This window comes from Haemaphysalis longicornis, unplaced genomic scaffold, assembly GCF_048455015.1.
Source record: "Haemaphysalis longicornis isolate Haplotype H1 unplaced genomic scaffold, Haemaphysalis longicornis Haplotype H1 scaffold_12, whole genome shotgun sequence".
NCBI classification, from domain to species: domain Eukaryota; kingdom Metazoa; phylum Arthropoda; class Arachnida; order Ixodida; family Ixodidae; genus Haemaphysalis; species Haemaphysalis longicornis.
In genome coordinates this window covers 13,767,933-13,786,274 of record NW_027526225.1, presented here as the reverse complement: position 1 = coordinate 13,786,274, position 18,342 = coordinate 13,767,933, and the positions used below count along the sequence as shown (strand labels likewise).

The window sequence follows — 18,342 nt, the reverse complement described above, 5'->3', positions numbered from 1 at the left end:
AGGTTGTCTGCAGTTGGATATCTGCGAAGAATGCCCCACGCCTTGTTCTGTGCCTGGCGCGCTTGTCGACATTCTTCATTCCACCAGGGTCGCTTTAGGTTACTTTTGCTACCAGAAGTCTGGGGAATGAATTTCTCTGCAGCATCAAGAATATGGGCTGTGACAAGGCTACACGCTTCATCAATACCCAAGTGTTCTATGGAGGTGTGTGAGAGTTGAGATTTCTGCTTAAATTTCTCCCAGTCTGCAGCGCTTTCTTTAAACCTTTTATTTGAGGTTGCAGGGTAGGGGTCTTTGTCTAGGCACTTCAAGATTACTGGGAAGTGGTCACTCTCTAACGGGTTTTTGTCCACCTGCCACTCAATGAGTGGGAGAAGAACCGCAGAACCTATTGCCAAGTCTATGTGTGAGTACGTGTTATGTGTGGTGTTATAGTATGTTGGTTGTTTGTTGTTAAACAGACACGCACCAGACAATACCAAGAACTGTTCAATTAAACGGCCACGGGCATCGGTTCTCCCAGAGCCCCAGAGTTTGTTGTGTGCATTTAAATCTCCGACTAGGATGAAGAGTTCCGGAAGCTCGTCCACCAGGGACTCGAATTCTGAGGTAGACAGACGATAATCCGGGGGAATGTATAAAGAGCATATGGTAATCAGCCAACCGAAAATGATAACGCGGACAGCAACCGCCTCAAGCCTGGTGAGCAGTCTAATGGACTGGGAGGGGATCGATTTTCGGGTCACAATGGCAACCCCGCCAGACAAATGAGCAAAGACATCTCTATCTTTCCTAAAGACAGTGTATTGCCTCAGAAAGTTACTTTGTTTGTGATTGAGGTGTGTCTCTTGGAGGCAAACAATACTAGATGGATGTTTATAAAGGAGTTCATATACATCATCTAAGTTTTTTATGAGACCCCTACAGTTCCATTGAACTATGTTCTCAACAGCAATTATGCGTCAAAAATAATAAATCGAAGATTTTTTTTTTTTTTTTTTTTTTCAGATCAGTGAGTCTTGTTTAGGGCCTGTGATGCGAGGAGCTGGTTTTTTCCCACGGCCAAGAGTGCTGCGGCGCTCATTTCGTTCCTGAGGTGCAGGTTCAAATGCCAAAGTGTCCATATCCTCATCTGACACTTCAGGTGTCATCGAATTGGTACCCTTCCGTCGAAAACCTCGAGGAATGGTCCCTGAGGTGGCCTCAGCCTTCTCAGTCGGAGCCTGCGGTGCAGGAGGGGATGGGGTCTGTGTGGAGCCCCGACAGTTAGTGCTCTCAACGCCCTCGAGTGTTGTGGGGGCGAACGGAGCTGGACTGGAAGCAGAACCAGTCCCAACAGCGTCCGTCGCCACGTCCTCCACGGGCTCCACAGGGGTAGCGTTGGGGCGCTGGGCTGTGAGTGGCAGCCCGGCAGGATCAGGAACCACCAGGGACTCTGCTGTGGAGGCAGGAGGAGCTGGTGGCCGCTCAGAAGGGGTTAACGACAGCGACACATCAGCTAGGCTGCACTGTGTCGCTGTACTAACCAGACGTCGCCCCAACCCCCGGCGGGCGGCGTCTGCATAGGATGTGGCCGAAAACAACTTGTGCTTCTGGCGTACCTCGGGGAAAGTTATGTTTTCAGTCACTTTGATATGAATGATCTCCTTTTCTTTCTTGAAAGATGGGCAAGATCATGAGTATGCAGCATGTGCGCCACTTCAGTTCGGACATTTCAGAATTGTGTTTCGGCATTCTTCAGAGGTGTGATCATTTTCGCCGCATTTAGGACAGGTGAGCTTGCCACGGCAGGCTAGTGTTCCATGGCCATAATGCTGACACTTGAAGCATCGCCTCGGGTTAGGTATGTAAGCGCGAACACGACAGCTAATAAAAGCTGCCTTCACTGTCTCGGGCAGGGTAGAGCTGGCGAAAGTAAGAATGATGTGTCGCGTCTTGATGTCTGCCCCGTCTCTTCTCATTACAATTCTACGAACACCAACAACACCTTGGTCTCGCATTCCCTCAAGGAGATCAGCGTCTGTCTCATGCAGTAGTTCTTTGTCAGAAATGACACCTTGGACAGTGTTTAGAGTGCGATGCGGCGTGACGGTGACAGCCAAGTTGGCAATTTTTTCTTGCTTCAGAAGGTTGTCGCTTTGGTTTTTTCGCATTACCTCAACAAGTAGGTCTCCGGAGGGCATCTTTTTGGCATTGTAATCTTTCCCAACAATGTTCTCAATGCACTTGGCAATGAAGAACACTGACAGGTCAGTGATTGGTGATTTGTCGTCGGTTGAGTGTACTACAAGGTACTTACTGAATGTTGCCTGGGGTGGTTCGATTCTCAGTGCTTCGGTGCGACCCCGTTTAGGAGGCCGATCGGGTTTTCTGAGCGGAGTAGGAAATGTAGCCATAAAACTTCGAGTGAATTCGGTGGCAAGGCCGGTCGCCCACCACCGAGCCCAACAAGGGAACGTGACTGTGCAGCACACGTTAACCGTACCTTGCCACTATAACCTTATGCTTGGACTCAAGGCTGACATCTTTGCACAAGGTTAACCCTCGCCACCTGGAAAAATGTAGAGCAAGGAAGGAAGGAGATGACAGGACAGAGTTAAGAAAGAGGATAGGAAAGAGAAAGAATAAAGAGGAGGACAGGAAAAGGCAACTGGCTGATTCCCCCCAGGGCGGGTCAGACCGGGGGCACCGTCTGTGAGAAGCAGGGGCCAAAGTGGTGTGTTGCCGCTGTCAGGGGGCCATGAAGGTCCAAAACAACCCTGGCGTTGGCTCAACCACCAGGATGCCCTTTTCCTCAGACACGGCAAAGCCACGCACAGCCGGGGCGTGGGTGGGTCCAACACACATGTGCTCGGGTCCGTGGTGTTGCAAGACACCAAGTGCCTACGGCAGTAGGCACCCCTGCGGAGCTCGGGACCGTGGTGGCGCTACTCACCAAAACACCTTGAGTACACAAGGTGCCCCCTGCGGGGACTTTCGGCAGCAGCCACAAGCACTTGAGTACTACTTCTGCTTTCTGCCAACAGATAAAGGAAAGGCAACTGGTCGCATGCTTGCCCCTGTTTTCCCCCAGCGCAGCGTGGCAAACTGCAGCCCGGTTTTTAATACGCGGGGGGCCTACGGGGAGTTTGGCAGCTGGTGCCCACCGAGAAACTCTGCTGCGAGTTGTCAACAAGCACTTGCGCCATGCTCATCTCACCGAGCGGCACAAGTCCTTAATGAACCAGGCCGCTCCGCGCGGGAGTATGTAGTATCGTATTGCTAAGAAGTTTGAAGCATCTGCGCTGTCAGTGACCACATTCTTGGCAGTAGCAAAAGGCGGCCATCTTTGCCAATATGCCGCATATGCTCCAGGGCAAAACTCGAAAACATTACTTGAAGCGCATGACTCGAAGGAGCACTCAGCAGGCGTCAGTGGTTTTGGATTCGTGACTAGTATTAAGTGCTTAGGTGCCCTCACAGTTTCCACACAGCACACCACCGTGGAAGCAAGCCACTGCTCAGCCATACCTGCCAGATTCGCCAAGATGGCATTAGGGAGATCAGACTGGGGAGAGGGGGTGGGGTAATTAGTAGCAACAGAATGGTATATTTTACGTGCATTTTTAATTTAACTATAACATAGCATGAACCGAACTGTTTCGTCCAAACTACTAACAGCCTACACCACCGGTCACTCACTAAATCTTCAACGTGGCTGGCACCGCCCTTTTCAGGAAGTCCTGGGAATACTGTAGAGCGCAACAATGTTTGCTCCAAGCGACAATTCACCAAAAGAACGTGGCCGAGGGTGGTCAGACATGGATGCTCGGAAGCGGATTTCTTTTGCTGTACTGAAATTCCTCAAGCATTCAGCGTTGCTGCGGTGCTGGCCGGTTCAACTTTTGCACATGGCCAACTACACTTTTTAATCCCTTCACTGATCAGGATATCAATTGGTGTAGGGTTGGATTGGATTGTCAGGTAGCTCCGGTGCAATGTGGCCAGACGTCGAGAAAGATTTGTCACGACACGGTGCGTTTTCGGGAGATTTTTGTTTCGGTCGTACAACCGTACAAAACCATCAAAATTGGGGAGTCTCCCGGATAATTCGGGAAACCTGGCAGGTATGCTCACCTGACCACCGTGGCGTCCTGGTAGTTGGGCAGCTGCTTCGAGAGGAAACAGGCCAGGGCTTCGTCACGGCAAAAAGTGCCACTGTGCATCCCAATCGCCCGGCCCATGGTGGTGGCGCTTTTTCCGGGGGGCTTGCTTGCCACTGACGGCGACCTGTGGTCAAGGGATGTGCATCTGTAACCTTTTACGCAGTCAATAACACTCCTTGGCTTTTTTTGCTAGTCTGACCTTCTGCAATAACAGGCATTTTCACCACTTCCAAATTGGACGCATTTCATCAACAGCAGCAAACATTCTATCTACCCACCCTGGTTTACCCGAAATTTTCATCATATGGACACCGGCTCATTCATCACTGGAAGGGAATGAGGCGGTTCTTGCCGCAGCCCGAGCTCATACACACCGGGCGCCTCCTTCTGGATAGTTGGCCAGTCTTTCCATAAGCCCAACACGAGAAATAGTCCCCAGAAGGTACCCTGACATCCTGGCCCACTACCGCTTGGGACGAAGAACCTTTCCGCCTCCCCATCTCACTATGTCTCGCGAAGACACGGCCATCTACAGACAGCTACAAACTAACACACTTTCGCATGGTACATTACTACACTCAATGCATCCAACATTGTACACATACGCTTGTCAATTCTGCATACAGCCATGCACTCCCTACCAGAGGGTGTGGGAGTGCCGCCACACACCATCCCTTGCCCCAAATCCCAATCCCTCATTTGAGCAGTGGGAGGGTCGGCTGATCAGCTCCAACCCGGATCGCCAACAGCATCTGGTGGACCGGGCGAGACAGGCTGCCAAGACCCAGGGCTTCCTGGACTAAGGAGGTCAACCCAACAACACTGGCCGCTCAATTAAATGTGCATTCCTCCTCCCCCTCCAGAACCGCCCTTTTTAGGTTCCTCCCCCTCACAGCGAAATGACGACACCTAGGTGATAACAGAAAAACAGAGCCCCCCTTCACAACTGAGGGGGTGCTCCAAGTGGAAGAGAAAAATGCCTTTCTAAAGCAGCCAGCCTTGGTCCTCTTTCCAGGGCCCCATTGAGGCCCTCTTCACCAGCCAAAGCTGGTGGGCAGTGCTCAAAGGAGGGGGGGGGGATTCTGATTGCACGTGTTACAGGATGCCTTGCAGAAATGGCACTGGATGCAGTATGGGGCGGGGCAGGGGGTGGAGAAGGGTGGTTGCTTGGATGCCTCGAAGGTGATGCTCCTGTTCCTGATGTTCTTTCGTGAGGTTTCTTTGTGCAAGGACCGTACGGTTCACTTGAGGCAGCAAGGCTGTGTGATTTCCTGGAAGGACGATTGGGGGACAAACGTGCCAATGCTGGCACTGAACACCTGGTTCACACAGTGTGTCAGCGCACGGGCATGCTAGTGCACAACTTCGTTGCCACTATGCTCGGCTACGAAATCCTCACGGGATGTGGCAGAAGAGTTTGTCTGGCAGTTCATGCTATGTAACCACAGGAGGAGGTTCCACATGCTTGTTGACAGTTCCGTGGCAATGATTCCAGCAGGGTTTGAGCAGTTCCAAGCGTGGTGACGAACGGCAAACGCATCAGGGCCTCTTGCTCCACCTCCGAGCCGCTCCATCACGAAGTCTCCCCCAAACAAGGAGCGCCACTTCCAGCACCGGCGCCGATCTCTTCCGAAACCAACCAGCCAAACCATGGACCCCTTCTAGCATTGCAGGGTAGAGTAGTACTATATTCCAAAGGGCCAAGGCGAGTTAGAAGGAGGCTGGGAGCCCCTCGTTATCTGACATCGACAGCTCCACACTCGATCCGGTCTGGCCAAACCAGATGGATCCAACCGTGTGCATTCCAGCTTCACCGCCTCTGCAAAGAATGGAAACGAAACCCAACAACAACCCCCACCACCTCCCCAGGAGGGGAGAGGAAAACCGTTCTCCTTCTGGAAGAGGTGGACCACAAAGGTCCCTGACCCCACTCGCTTAAATTGCAACTAAATGCAACCTGCCCCTTCCGTGGGATTGACACATACGGTAGTGACCGCGCTGGAGGTCGCTATGTGTCAATGTGTCAATAGCGACACATGCGTGGATTTAGCTAGCCCGTCTGTAGAATGAACCTTCCAGGGGACTATGCCGTGAGAGACCCCTTACTGGGTCCCAATGTCACTTTCTATTGTCTGCTCTTCAACCCAGCAGTAGCCAAAACTACCCGATGTCACGCTGAAAGGACTACTGATTGGTTCCAAAAACATTTTTTTTTTTTTTCTTTTTCTCTTTTTCAAAAAATTGAAGAACCTTGCGGCTCGTTCCCCGCAGTCATCTCGAGACCCCGACAACCTCCACACTCAGCTGCTCCCCCGATTTCTTTTCCGGTAAAATTAGAGCGTCTAATCCTGAGAAAAAAAAAAAACGGTTTCATAATGCCGCCACATTAACGGTCCACGCCAACCACGATGAGAGAACCCAGAAGGGAACAAACACGAGATGCCCATTGGAACAGACTCACGCAAAACACAGACCCGAGAAAGGAGAGCCGGAAACGAGAGAAAAATTATATAAATAAAAGAATACAACAGAAGAAAATCCATTTAAAAGGAAAAAGAACACCGCTTCAAAAGAAACATGCCAGGAAAAATGACGACACTAGACCTCTTAGGAACGCTGATGCGACCAAGCATAAGCAGGGAAAACATCTGCACCAACGCAAACTGTGTGCCTCCTGCCTGCTCCTCCTCCCTACAGCCATCGCCAGCCACACTCCCCCGCATCCCCGCTCTGGCACTCGCCAACCAAATAAGGTGGAACTTCTGTGCTGAAGAGAGTTGTATGTTTGAGGCCAAGGCGCAGTTTAGGCAGCCTGGCTGAGCACGCATCTCTGTACGGACATTCAACTGATGTGTGTGAACTGTTGTGGTTTTTATGTTCACTCCCACGCGTGATCTATGGTGTCTGAGTCTCGGCCACGGACATTATTGTAAAGGACCTTCGGTGCGGCGTACTAGTTGTTTTGTGAACTTGTGTGATCTTCACTTCCTTTCCTCTGTGGCACATTGCGTAAATCCTGTGCCCTGTCGACCCGTGTAGTAGCTAGCTACAGCGGGTCCTAGCTGTAAGTTGTTTTTAATAAATTCTGTTTATAGGAGAAGCGCCACATCTCCAACTGCCCTACACATGCGCAAAACGCTGACATGCGTCTTGACCGCACCAAACGGGCGAGCCAAGGAGGCAGCTTGGGCGCCTCACAGGCCAGGGCCTGCCGCCACGTAGCAATCACGGAAGGGGTCCCGGTGGAGACCACTTGCACATGCAGACCCAGCAATGCCTTTCGAACACGCTGAGGGGGCAGCAACCGCTCCCTACGGGCCAAGACCCGCCGCCACGTGCTGCATCCACGCGCAGCCGTGCGTGAAAATGCGCACCGGCGTACTCAGCAGACGCATTCGAGGACCGCAAGGATCCGATTCCCCGCAGCGCGCGTACACTGCTCCATCTCAGGGACAGAGGCGGGCAGGCCCAAGCCTCCCTGCAGTGGGTCTCCCCACTGCGTCACGCACGCCAGGGAAGAGCGGCTCCACGCCCACCGCCCCCGCTGAGAGCACACCTGAAATAATGTGCCTCAGTCCGTGCACGGCATATTCTGATTGAGACGCTCAACCACCTCCTTCAGAATATCGAGTGCCCTCGGGCTGCGGAGGAGCAGCGGATACCGGCTTGGCGAAATCTCAGCCCGCATCAGTCGAGCGAAACGGACTCTAAATGAGGTAGTGCCGGCGCATGCTAGCATGTAATGATCGATGGTGAAGCATGGAGTACCGCAAAAACAATTAGTAGAAGAAATCAATGAAAGGCTGCACAGATACACAAGGAACCTTCAGTGCCCTGTGAATACGTCTGTGTGGCGGGAAATTTGGAGGCAATGACCTAACCTCGGGTAACCGTTTGTACAACTCGGTGTCCGTGTGTTGCGTGGCCCATTCCGCCGACCATCGGCTCCACATTTGAGCCTCAAGGGTGGAACGCACTACATGCGCTCAAAGTGCCACCGCCCTGGCCTCTCCCACCGCACAAGTGCGAACCGCCAAGTTTTCAGCCACCTCGTTTCCTGGTATTCCAACGTGCCCCCGGACGTGAAAAAGACGAAGCTGATGCCGGCGCGAGTTTAAAGCATACAGAGCGCTTACATCTTCCACCTTATTGCTGCGAGCGCGTGTCGACGCAAGCGCCAACAGCAGGGACAGACAATCGGTGTAAAGGCGCACCAGCTGCCCCGTGGGGCACCCAAGTAGGAAGATCGGCGCTTCTTTAAAGGGGCCATGGGGACAAAATACAAGTTTGCTTTATTCGAAAGATTTCGTGTTTTATAGTCCTCCTAGCACTTGTCCAGCAGCAAATGATGCCGTATTCACTGAGAAATTAATCACTTTAGGTTAAAACTTGGATTCTCCCGCCAAATCGTGCGTTTTCGGGACATCAGCAATGAAGTCATAAGTGCTCGTATACTAAGTAACTTGCACTGCGTGATTCCACTGCAGCGCTGCTTGCCGTCAGTCTTCCCAGATGGCGCTACAGTACTCACGCACGGACCGTTGTCTGTCATTGCTTTGTTTTTTGACCGTATTTGCAATTGGCTCGTTTTTGTTACTGTCAAAAGTAATCGTTTCGCGAAACATGGAATATCCTCGACAAACAGGGTCACGTAAGACAACGTCGCTTACGCCAATCGGCCAGTGCGTGTACGACAACTTGAAAGCGGCGGACGCATCGGTACTTGTATGTTTATGTGTGCTTTCATAACTTTCACTGTTTATCCCCCCATTCTTACTGCTATAAAAAGAATATTTCCTAAATTTAAGCGCAAATAGCTCATGCGGATAAGCTCTGTTTAATTTGCATTGGCTTTCGCCGGCCTCCGCCAATCATAGAGCTGGCTCGTATGACATCATAGGTTCCGTTGCGGGCAATGAGCTAGTGGGTCACATGGCCATTCCATTTTTTCCTGATTATATAGCTTATTTGAGCGAAGTGTGTGTTTAAAGTGGTGTCAGTATGATTCTAAGGAGGCAATCTTTCGAATGAACCAAACTTGTGTTTTGTCTTCATGGCCCCTTTAACTATCAGTTCAGCCATAAACGCACTACCAGCCAACGACACCTTAAATCTTCTGGCCCGCACCAGTCGGCTTGTGTGGTCATATGCAACAAAAGCCGCGCCTGCCGACGGTCGCGAGAAAGCGCCATCTGTGTACACATGCGTGCCCAGGCAGTGCGCCAGTTCCAAAGCCTCCTGCACAGAGAGGAGAGCTGAACCTCGTCCGGTTTGACAGCAATTTTGCCGCACGTGACAGTCCTGCGCAGGTGAAGCACCACAAACTGCGCCCAGAGAGCATTCAACTTTTCACAAATGGGCGGAATCCCCGTCAGTGCATTCAAGGCCTCAGTTGTAGTATTCTGGACCGCACCCGTCATAGCAAGCAGTGGAAGATGCTGACGTGATTTCAATCTGTTTTTTAAGTAGATGGCAGGGGAGTCAGACCACCATGCAGGTGACGCATACGTAATTACTGGTTTCACCAATTGGACGTACAATCTTTTAAAACTTGCCGATGGGAGATTATAGTGCATATGTACAAATTTAATCTATTTTGGTACAGTTACTTCTAATTTGAATTTCAAATAATTTAGATGGGGCATACAAGAACACTATGGGACTAAAACGACGCCCAGAATTTTCGTTTCTTTAACCCGTTGGGAGGCTTGCCCCTGCCAGACAAATTGTTGGAAGCCTGCGCGATATGCTAACTCTGCCATTCGGAAACAGCATGTATGAGCATTTGGTTGCGTTGAGGCGCACCTTTGCTGACTCCCCCCATTCGAGGGGAGTCAGCAACTGGACAAGCTCCTCTCCGCGAGGATTTCTATCTCTCGGCACTGACGCCCGCACACCACCAAAACGGTGTCGTCAGCATATGCCTGGATACGCACTCCTGGCGGCAGCGGCGTTTCAAGCAAGCCGTGAATGGCCAGATTCAACAGCAGGGGGCTTAGGGGCGACCCCTGCGGACTGCCAATCGATTCGCCTGCAGATACCTCCCCCTCTCTCGATCTAAACACTACCGATCGATTGGTTAAAAAAGAGCAGAGTAGGTGGTAGAGGTTTCCAGGACAAGAATTTTGATGAAGGAAATTTAGTACCGTGGGATGCCACACGGAATCGAACGCTCCCTGAAAATCGAGAGAAATTAGAACCGAATGAAGAAGCTGATTTTGTTAAGGGTATTCCAGAACCTTTTTCAAACGATGTAAAGCCAATGTCGTGTTTTTATTGTGGGCAAAGGCGAATTGTGCAGGATGCACTAAATTTTGTTTGACCAAGAAGTAACAGGTTGGAGAGAAGAGGAGTTTCTCCAGTAATTTGCCAAAAACGGAAAGAATGCAGATGGGCCGATACGACGGTGGTACCTCAGGAGGCCGGCCAGGCTTGGGTATAAAGATGACCCTGCCCCGCCTCCAGCAGTGTTGCCATCGCTGGGCGTCAGACATCCGCTAAAAAGCAGTGAGAAATCCACCAGATTCCGCTATATTCTAAAACATATCCGCTAAATTTCCCGCTAGAGCCTATTTTATTAAAAAAACAGTGCAATTTCGTATGACAAATACCTTTACCATTCTTAAAAGCTCCCCAAAACTACGAGAGCTGAAATAACATATAAAAGAGTCTCACCAAAGAGTCTAAACTAGAGCACTTGAGGCTTCAGTGCTGCGGTGGTCGTCATTGGTCAACCTCATCACAGATGAGGCTAAAAGTTATAAATGTTCACACTGATGAAAAAAAAAAAAAGAACTCACAGTTCAACGAAAAACACATCGAGGTCTTCGTCAACGCTGTCGTCGTCTGACACCATCTCCACAGGACCACTGGTACTTATTGAGGGACGAGAAAGGTGACTTGGTTGCACACACGTTGCAGATGTCCCGATTGCACTAACAGCTGCCGCGGGAAGTTCGAAATCAGAACACCTTTTCTGGATGATGTTTGTTGTTTCACTAAATGTCATCTCTACTTCGGCATTTGAATACGGCAGCACGAGCATCGACATGGCAAATCCGGCAAGCTCGGCGAACGGGTTTTCGCCGCAGGCGTCTTTATAGGACTGAACTTCACACTAGAACGACTGCGTGGACGATATTTGCTTCCAGTCCAGGAGGGTGATTTTGCTCCACTGGTTTTGAATTTTTTCGATTGCCTCAGATCCGTTTTGAAACCTCACGGATTTGTTTGTCTCAGATACGCGGAGCAAGTGAACAGAAGGAGCTCACCCTCCTACCCTCTGAAGTTAAGCAATTGCTGCATTTTTAGAGGACACGGAAATGGTTTCTTGCAGGGCGATTTTGAACCGGTGCACTGCGTGAGGTATCCGCCAGAAATTTGCTATGTATGAAAATGGCCCGTCCAAAAATCCACTAGCCGCTAGAGTAACTTTTTCCCCGTCAGAATAAAATAAAATCCGCCAGATCTAGCGGAAAATCCGCTAAATGGCATCACTGGTCTCCAGTCTCCGGGAAAGTGTCCCAATCGCTGCGACGTGTTAAACACGAATAGGAAAAACTCCGGATGGGCCTCCTAAAGCACCCGAACAAGACAGGGGGAAAAGTCGTCCAAACCCGGTGCCCAGCGTTCCTTAATCTAGCCCCACCTCAGACGATGTAAAAGGTCTGTCGACGGCTCGCGTAATACGTACATGGTGCCTCTGCCAAACGGCGTTCTGCGGAATGCAGGGGGCCACCAGAAGAGGTATCGTCAGCCTTAATTTGTCAGTCCAAAATGTCTTTTGCCGACTGTAACTGGGAAGTCGCGAGTGACCCGTCTGACAATGGACCTCTCCCAGGGTACGTCATGCGGCGGCCGTGATGTCACGGAAAGCGCACATGCTGGGTGTGGCCAGGAGAGTGTTTGGCAAAACATTCGGACCAGTGCGCGGGGCGTATGCAGTGAGGCTGTATTAGACGCGCGCAAAAGTGGTGTTTTTGTTTATGTGTTGGCTTTTCTGATGCCGGTGGGCTGCTGTGCTCTCCGCTACGCAAATCGTGCGAGCAGAATCAGCGGCATCAGACTTTTCCGAGTCCCCAAAGAGGTGAATTTGGCGTGTATTGTAGATGCGCACAATGTGCTGAAGAGGCTGGCAGCCAAAGCAGCGACATGGTCTGCTCTTACTCTTAGCGAGATATCCCATTCTCGAACTTCTGCTGTTCTCCAAAGCACAGTCATCCCATCTACATTGGCAGTCCGTGCTGTTTCGTGCCATGAAATGATGCTGCTTATCAACCATCTGCAATCATGCAGCACCAGCAGACATTTGGTTCAGTAAAATAGTGCCGGGGGTGGGAGGCCGAGGGAAATTTTCTTGCTGCGAAATATTGGCATGTTTTGAGGAGGTAGAGTAGTGTATTAAAAAGACAATGAATGCCTAACCTGCTTAGGCGACGCGAAATAAATGTTTCGACGAAGGATCCACGATAGCCGCCTGCCGCCAGATCGATGACAAGTTTGGTCTTATGGGGGTTCTGTTCAAGACGAACGAAATTCATTGCTTCTAAGTGCAATAAATTTTTACCTTGATCAATTATATACTGCCTTGAGGATGCGGCAAAACAGAGATACCTATTCGAATCTAGGCCGGCCCCGATTCTAAGCCGACCCCCGAAAGTCCGAAGGCGCAAAAAAAAAAAAAACTTACCTCGAATGTAGGCCGAACAAAAAGGCAGGGTCAGCGTTCACAAAAAGCAAACACGTTTATTGAACATGAAGATGCGGTGCTGGAACTCAATCAGTTTCTCTTCAAAATCACCGGGCAACTTCTGGGCGATTGAGGTTCGACGACGGAGGCTAAAGCCGAAGTGCTTCATGAATTTTTGTAGCCAGCCCCGACTGGCTTTGAAGTGTGCCCGCGATAAGCCTCGTTCCCTTAAAAGCTCCCTTGCTTTTGCCTGGAGCACTTCCGTCGTTACTGGAAGGGCAGCTGCTCGCTGCGTCTGAACGAAGTCAGCCAATGCCATCTCCATTTCATGGTGACGGCATTCTCGTGGTCCGGTGATTGCCAACCTCGTTGCGGCGCACGCAAAATCCTCTCCCGTTGCGTCCTCCAACGAATCCACGCCGAAGTCCCGCCCGGCTTGAACGTTCGACGACAACTCCGCAGCTAAAACAACTTTTCTTTTAAAAGCGGCACTATAATAGCACCGCTTCTTTTTGCGCTGTCAAAACCAAACGCCACACCACACGCAGGCCACTGTCCCACAGAACAGGGTCCGCACCATGGTCCGCACAATTCAAAATGGCGGCCTATGGCCCTAAGTGGCTACTGGCTCGTCTAGTAATGGCTACAATACTTTCTTTTCTGGGTGGCGCTAGCTGCGCGCCACTTTACTTGGAAATTGGCGCGTATTTCAAAATCCTCGAATCTAAGCCGACCCTGGAGTTTGATATATCAGTATTTCAAAAAAACTATCGGCTTAGATTCGAATAAATACGGTACTTGCCATGCTCACATGTAGCATCGTGCCTTTGGCGCAAGATGGGCCGCTCACGCGACTCGAAAAAACTCGAAAAATTAGTTCGCCCTAAGTGAACAGACTCAGTGAATGTATTCTTTTGTTGCGGCCTCCCGACGCTGGCGTATGCAGCGGGCATACAAGGACACTAAGTTTAACTATCAGGAAATAATGAGTACCGAAAATTATTTCAGTGCACTGTTGCAAGCTATACGCACTAACAGTATGTGGCTGCTATGTTACTCTCACAATGACGATGAACTGTTTCTCAATTTCACTGGGGAAAAAGACAATCGGTCAATCACGTAGAGAACGACATCATCGCAATATTTTTATTGGAATAATTTTTGGCTTTCGCTCTTCATATTTTTGTTTCGTTGCTGCTTATCTTACTTTTTTAATTCTTTCATGCTTTACCTTTCTTTTTTCCCCTCGACATGAAATCGTGTGTACGCCACTGTCTCCGGGCAGCAGCAGACCTCGAAAGGAACAATGAATGAGCTTTCCTTGGTGTGTGTCCGAACACAAAGAATCTTAAAAAACATTCTTGGAATGCGTTGCAACAGCACCAACCTTCAGAATGACTCGTTTAGGCTGTTCTGTCGCGCACTGACTATCCAAAAGCATCGCCCTTCAGTTTACCGTACGGTAAACGAAAGTGTTGCGGAGGTTGTAGATGCAGAAAGCTCCATGGAGATGCGACGGCCACAGCTAGGATAGCTAGACCCCCACCTGCAATGTAGGCGGCCAGTGATGGCCCGAAGCAACGGCACATCATTCCTTTCGGGCGCCACGCGGCCAGGCCGGGCCGTCGGCACAGGCGCGTTCTGCCAATTGCCACCTCACTTCGCAGACGCCAGCAGGTGCCACCCGTCGCGCACATGCACTTTGTGACGTCACGGTGTTTACATACAGGGAGAGGTCCATTGTGGAGAGGGAAGTACGATGGGGGGACGGAATTTTCCAAAAGCCAATTTGAACGGATCGCAGAATAGAAATTTTTTGGAATTATTTGTAGCGAATTGATGGACTGAAGTGTCCTTTGCTTTTGCTATATTGCATTTATATTTTTGAAGAGCCGAATAATAAACTTCGCGACGGGCCACTCTCTCTGCTTGGTCAGTCATTGGCTGAAACCTGCACCTCAGTGAGTGCACCCGGGACCATTCCCTCGCCCACCTTCACCGCCTGAATGTTTGCCGCCTTTAGTGCGCCAAAAAAACCACAAAAATGATCTACAACTAGGTCCAATAACAGGGGGTCCCTGAGATGACGATGCAATCACCCTAGACTCTCCCACTTGCGTCAATCGTTTGCACGTTGGGAGCTCCTAGGAGCGAAGTGAAAACACTATGTAACGATGGTCCGATAGTGTTGGCACGTCGCAATCTCCAGGTGGTTGCAAACCTCCTCCAGACCGACGAAAAAATTGTAAGGTCGATCCATGCCTGCGCATATTCAGTTTCAAACATTGGCGGCGACGTCGCATCGTTTATGACGTCTAAATTATTGGACAATAGAAATTGCACCACCTCATTTCCACGCGAGTCAGCGACGTTCCCTCCCCAACGAGGACTTTTCGCGTGGAAGTCCCCTGCCATAATTGGGATTCGCCAATAAAACCTGATTACACAAAGCTAAAATTTTGGATACAGGAACTGACGGAGCAGCGTACAAAGCCATGAGTAAAAATGAAAAAGTCTGGGGAGAAAGTTTTACTGTGACAACGAATTGGGATACCAGCACCGGGAAAGGATCAACAGGGACAAACTGAGCGATCAATAAAATTTTCAGATCTGTCGGGTGAAAAAACTGCACGAACGAATGAGGGAGACCCAGGAGCCTTCCCGACCACACATACGGGTCGCCCACAACCGCAAAGTGAATTGCCTGATTTTGTAAATAATCAATTAGGTTCGAAATGGCTGCTCGAGATTATGGTCGAGATTAGCCTGCAGAAATTTTAGTCCCCCCACCAACATTCGGGCCAATTACAGCTCTGCAGTGGGTTGACTAGAAGCTTGGTTAGGCCCCTCCCCGTAGTCTGTACGATTGCGCATGCGCTCTATCCATGCCGAGATGGAAGTACAGGAGCTGGCCCCAAAATAGTGATTGCAGGGACGCCTCCATTTACGGCACTCGTTGCACACATAATTGCCGTGTTCGGCCAGTGTGCACGCACTCGTGTCACATTTCCTCTGCACAATTGCTACAAATCACAAGGGCAGCCTCGCACCGCATCGTCAGATGGCCAAGGGAAGAACACTTACAGCACGTAGGAACATCGAGAGTTTCAGTGAGCCGACAAGACGTCAACCCCACGTGCAGCTTCCCCTTTTCCATTAATCTCGAGAACACTCGCGGCAACACCTCAACGACATGCGCTTTGGTGCCAAAGGGCTTGGTAAAAATCGTGCGGTGTCTGAATTGATCTGCTGAGATCGCGAGATTGTTCTGTGTGTTAATCTGGCTGAGCGGCATAGCCGGTGCAATCAACGAATCAACCCCAGAAATTTTAATCAGAGGCAGCCGCCTAATCGGCCTCCGAACTTCCAGAGCGGCACGTATGACAGGCGTGGTCGTTATTGCCTGCTCCAGTTTATCCAGATGGTCTCGCACCTTAGAAGTAACTGTTAGCCCCACAAGTGAGGGCCTGAAAGTCACTCCAATTTCATTAGGGTTGATTGATTCTGGGGTTTAACGCGCCGACGCAACGCAGGCGATGAGGCGCCCCGTAGTGGAGGGCTCCGGATTAATTTTGACCACCTGGGGATCTTTATCGTGCGCCGAAATCTCGTACACACGGGCGTTTTTGCTTTTCGCCTCCATCAGAAAAGCGGCCGCCGCGGCCGGGAATCGAACCCGCGACCTCGTGCTCAGCAGCGCAACGCCTTAGCCACTGAGCTACCGCGGCGGGTAATTTCATTAGGGTTAAACGTTGACTTTAAAAGTGTGGCGATGTCCCTTGCCGGAGATCCGGACGGCGCCGTCAGGCGGAGGTGGATGGCGTGCTCTGGCCGGCCAAAGACGCCGCCCCGGATGGAGCAGGCGAAACTGGTGCGGCCGCACCGCAGCCGCAGGGCGCGCGCACACCTCCACGAACAGGGCCGGAACCGCCCCGCAACCCCCGCCGGCTGGCCGGCTGGCGATGAGGATCCCGCATCCCATCTAGCTCCCTGGCCAGCTCTGTCACCTCCAGCAAGCGACGTTTTCGCGAGCACAGCAGGGCACCTGGTTGAGCAGGTCATGGAGCAGGTTCAGTAGGCCCTGTCCGATAGCAGAAACGTCGTCCGGTTTGTGCAATGGCAGGAGAGTGTTTCCTGGATTGGGCAGCCACTGTTCCCATCCCAGCACTCATAAGACGTGGAGAGGCATCAAGGAATGCCCCTTGCAACTCAACACAGGGTCACTGTTGGTGGTGGGTTCACGTAATGCAAGCCTCCCGAACTCCACGAGGTTGCGCAAGCAACTTCCTCCGACACACACCATTTTTGAGGAGATGTCTAGAGGGAAGCTACCCAAAGGCAGTCCTGATAGTAAGTGGGGTCCGCTACCGTCTAACAAAGACTGTTGTAAAGCGCGAGTCCATTTCTGGTTTCTGCTCCAAACACGCTGAGCTGGCTGTGTGAAAAAGGTGAACCACAAAAATGCAAGCCCAACAGACATGACACGCTGCTAGAATGTGTCTAATTCTGTTCCAAAGCAACCTCGCTCGTGATCGATCCTGCGACCGTGTCCATGTGGGGCAATCAGAGAACATGCTGACAATGAGCTTCCTGGATTTACCAGCCCTGGATAGACTGCGGGGGCCTTTGGACAAGGTTCTATAAGAATACAAGAAAATATTGAGCACCTCCTGGGCAATCTGGGACTAATAATTGAGAAGGCCAAATGTCAGACGGAATTGGCAGTACGGCGAACTCACTATGCCAAGGGTGGGCCTCGACGTGTGGCACACCATTACAAAAAAAAACGGAGCCCAATCTGCCCGCATTCACTCGGTTGCCTTGGGCAACGCTGCTTGCCTTCAGGCCCTGATGTCAGGTGGGCACTACATTAGGTGGCAGTGGTCATCGTTCTCTGTTATCCCCTCTTGTGCACCAGTGGCAAAAATGAAAACTGAGCATTTTGCATTGCACTCCGATATAAAATGGCAGCACAATGCGTGCATAGGATTGGGAATGCAAGAGTGCACGTCTGCTCTCATGATGAAGGCTGCACGCTTGTTTGTGCATTCATTCTTGTCATAGACAGTGGGCAAAGGTGGCACGTTGGATCATGGTGAGGTGCCCGTGCAAGCCGGGTGCTACTGGCAGGGTTCAAAAAACTCTGATTTGAGCACGGCTGCAGTCCCAAATGTGGGAACCTTGAACTCGTGGAGCTAAGTCAAGCTGAGGGGCACATCCCAATTTTGAGAAGCCCATTAGTGCATCGTTTGGAAGAAGCTGCCCACGTTCTGGGACTCCCTGGAGGACTCTGAAGGAGAACGAAAGAAGGCTGCACACCCCCCTACCCCCGGTCCCAAGAAAAATGATAAGACTGGGCAGTCTTATCTCAGGGCTTAGGAGGGCAAATCTAGCTGCTGGGTGCGCTGCTGCGTTTTATCTTACACGTGGGAACAGAGCTCAGCCCCAGGAGTTGCACCTGCAGAAAGCAGAAAGTGGTTTGTGGAGGCACCTGGTGAAGTTACGCAA

General features: G+C 50.9%; 1 protein-coding gene across 3 annotated transcripts in view; it reads right to left on the bottom strand.

Moving 5' to 3' along the window:
* Positions 1-18,342, bottom strand: part of LOC144162425 (MYG1 exonuclease-like) — a 59,994-nt gene that overhangs the window by 35,338 nt on the left and 6,314 nt on the right. For 2 of the 3 annotated variants that reach the window (XM_077692945.1, XM_077692947.1), the window contains exons 2-3: positions 13,633-16,879; positions 4,117-12,758 (exon numbers count right to left, since the gene is read on the bottom strand). In XM_077692945.1, the coding sequence (XP_077549071.1) occupies positions 4,117-4,223 (107 nt within the window). In that variant the 5' untranslated portion in view covers positions 4,224-12,758; positions 13,633-16,879. The remainder of the gene's footprint in view (positions 1-4,116; positions 12,759-13,632; positions 16,880-18,342) is intronic. The other variant, XM_077692946.1, reaches the window with a different exon arrangement.